This window comes from Sciurus vulgaris (genome assembly GCF_902686455.1).
Source record: "Sciurus vulgaris genome assembly, chromosome: 10".
In the NCBI taxonomy this organism is placed as follows: Eukaryota; Metazoa; Chordata; class Mammalia; order Rodentia; family Sciuridae; genus Sciurus; species Sciurus vulgaris.
This window is the reverse complement of record NC_136470.1, coordinates 14027054-14030556: the sequence shown is the minus strand read 5'-3', so window position 1 is coordinate 14030556 and position 3503 is coordinate 14027054. Positions and strand designations below refer to the sequence as shown.

At 41.6% G+C, this 3503-nt stretch overlaps 1 protein-coding gene across 1 annotated transcript; it reads right to left on the bottom strand.

Annotated features, from left to right (window-relative positions):
* Positions 1–1742: 1742 nt before the first annotated feature.
* Positions 1743–2885, bottom strand: LOC306670459 (uncharacterized protein; the record flags this gene model as incomplete). Its single annotated transcript, XM_079155098.1, has 2 exons — positions 1743–2121; positions 2542–2885. 2 exons carry the CDS (start codon positions 2883–2885, stop codon positions 1743–1745), a joined length of 723 nt encoding a protein of 240 aa, XP_079011224.1.
* Positions 2886–3503: the final 618 nt, after the last annotated feature.

Below are 3503 nucleotides of genomic sequence, written 5' to 3'. Positions count from 1 at the left end.
ACTGGATAAACAGTTCAGTGAGTAGCAGTTTCTAGATTTATAGACCAGGCAACAACTGTTGCTGGATACAAAGCCCAGAGATGCAATGTTAAATGAACTGGGATGAACTTAAGAGTATGGATGTCCTTGGACAGAAGCAGGACACCTGGCAGCACCTGGATATCACACAGGGTGTCTGGCATAGGGTACCCCATAAATTAAAACAATCATTGTGGTTCAATTAAAACTAATAAAAATGATAGAATGTCAACATTATGATTTTAATCCTTGAGTCAAGTTTCATGGTTTTCCTCATTATATATACTTCAATAAGTAGAACATATTGAATAATTATCATTAAGATTCAGGCACTTGACCACTTTACCAGTAAATATTAGGAGAGTTCAAGGAAATATACTTAAAATTCATACATTATCATTTTAATTTTTATTCAATTCAGTTTTCTTTCATCTATAACCATACCATATAAATTTATATTTTTTCTTCATTTCTAATAGAACTATCAGTCTGTTGAATTAGACCTGTGGCTTAGACTTAAGGATCTACATTTTAGAGGAATCAATTTAATTCCTATATCTAGTTTTAATTAACTAAAGTATATATATTTAAACAATATCATTTTACTTCATAGTTGGAGAAAGAAAAATACTGAAAGTTATGTTCAAATTCCTAACTTCACAGGATTTCAAAAATCTATCTTAATGTGTGGATAATTTAATAATAATCCCTTTAGTGTTTCACAACCAATACCCTAATCAATAAACGAATAAAAAAATCTAGCTGGATACCAAAGCAATAAATCAATTAAGTTGAATTTTCAGCATTCCTAGAATTTTGGAAGAAAATTCAACAATATAAATTGCATCTCCAAAGCAAACTTTAAATTTTATTTTGAGTTAGTACACTAGTTATAGAGTTTCTCAACTGAAATATGTGAGTAAGTATTTGGGGTCAGAGTTAGGGTTAAAAATTGACAACCACAGAGCAAGAGAGCCATTCTTGTACACAAGGAAGACAAGAAAGATTTGTAGAGGAGGCACTTGTGACATTGATCAACAAGATTAGATATTGAGTAAGATTATGAAAAGGACCCAGAACCAGATGCACAGGTTTTTCTGTAGCAAGAAGACTGGCAGGGTCTGGAAACCATGTATGATGTACAACACAGGCTGGATCCATAACCCAGGCAAGAAAAGCTTCGGACTCTGTAATCCAGGTGTCTAAAGTCACTGAATCCACAGCCCAATAAGTAGCATCTTCTAGATCCATAGCCCAGGAAATGGCAGCAGCTTGACCCAAAATTCAGAGAGCTATTACAGGCCCTACCAGAGGACTTATGCTGGAATAGGATTCCTATAGAAGGTACTCTGAGAACCTGGAGACCCAAAAACAGACCACAAATAAAACTTTGAAAATTTAAAAATAATCAAAACCAGTCACATATGGTATGCAAGAGTGAATGAGTTTATTAGGTCAAATATAACTCACTTCCATAAATTTTATAGGATGAATTTACATGCTAATGAATTACTTGTTTCCAAATTACAGACATTCAACTCTATATTTTGGTTATTCATTAATTTCACAGTCTGAAAAAACTAGTCTGTCAGCCTGTGCTGCATCAAGCCAGAGAAAGGGTTCAGAGAGGGGTTAGCTAACATTGCTGAAAATCTGAGAACAACAGCTCTAGTAGACATTGAGATATTTGGTTTCAAAGGTCTGAATATTCAGCAAATTCATCTCTAGAAGGTTGATCCACAGGTTGGTCTGTAACAAGAAGACTGGAAGCTTCTAGAAGCCACATAGGATGGGTGGTAGAATCCTGTTCCATAGCTCAGGGAAGGGCATCCATGGATTCTGTGACTCAGAGGTCTGAAGCTGCTGGATCCACAGACTGAAGGGTAGCAGCTCCTGGATCCACAGCCCAGAGAACAGGAACTCCTAGATCCATAGCCCAAGGAATGGCAGCTTCCAGAAACATGGCCCAGGGAAGGGCAGCCATGGATTCTGTGACTCAGAGGTCTGAAGCTGCTGGATCCACAGACTGAGGGGTAGCAGCTCCTGGATCCACAGCCCAGAGAACAGGAACTTCTAGATCCATAGCCCAAGGAATGGCAGCTTCTGGAAACATGGCCCAGGGAAGGGCAGCCATGGATTCTGTGACTCAGAGGTCTGAAGCCACTGGATCCACAGACTGAGGAGTAGCAGTTCCTGGATCCACAGCCCAGAGAACAGGAACTTCTAGATCCATAGCCCAAGGAATGGCAGCTTCCAGAAACATGGCCCAGGGAAGGGCAGCCATGGATTCTGTGACTCAGAGGTCTGAAGCTGCTGGATCCACAGACTGAGGGGTAGTAGCTCCTGGATCCACAGCCCAGAGAACAGGAACTTCTAGATCCATAGCCCAAGGAATGGCAGCTTCCGGAAACATGGCCCAGGGAAGGGCAGCCATGGATTCTATAACCCAGAGGTCTGAAGCCACTGGATCCACAGCCTGAGGAGTAGCAGCTCCTGGATCCGCAGCCCAGAGAACAGGAACTTCTAGATCCATATCCTAGGGAGTGGCAGCTGCTGGACCCAAAGCCCAGAGATGCAGCATAAGTCCTCTGGCAGGGACTGCAGTGAGAGGAGGTCCGTGGGCGGTGGCAGGATGGCTGGCAGGGCCTGGACACCACACAGGACGTGTGGCATCTTGAGGGCCTGTGGAAGGTCTCCTGACAGCCCCTGTAGAGAGAGGTTCCCAGGTGGCAGGTGCTGGGATGGTGGAGGTTTGTGACATAGACCAGGTTGCTGGGGTAGGAAGAACCACATGAGGAGTGTGAATAGGGCAGATAGCCCCCAAAGGAGCGGGAGGAGAAGTTTCCAGAATGGCAGCTGTAGGACATGTTGAGAGATGTGAGGTCAGCTGAGTTACTGAGAACTGATACTCTAATGCCCCTGAGTACTCCCAGTGGTGTTTATATACCCTCACTCTGGGGGTGTGATGCAGTATCAGAGACCCTGCCCATTCTTGTGCATGTATTTTTGTGAAATGACTAATTAGCCTATGCGCTAATTACAATGGAACCCACTCATGTGCCCTTAACTGCAGATTAATCATTCTGATTTATAGAAGCCACTCCGCTTCTCTCGCTCCCTCTCTCTCTCTCTCTCTCTTTCTCTCTCTGTCTTTCCCCCAGAAATTTCCCCTAGAAATTTTATTACTCCCCAAATAATAAAATGTGGTTTGCTTTTTTAAACATTGATCATGGATTTTCCAATAGCCCCCTTCTTCATTGTATTTAACTGTGGGTATTTTGAGCATGAGTGTACATAATTTTCAATAGTAATGTACTCCTAACAGTCACCAGCCCTCTAATTATTTTCATATGATTTATCGAGCATTTAGTATTGCAAAATATTTGTGTGGCATGATTTAATTTTCATAACAATCTCGAGAGATAAAAATTTTAAGAATTGTTATGAGATAAGATTTAGGAATGAGGTCATGGAGGCTTGGAGAA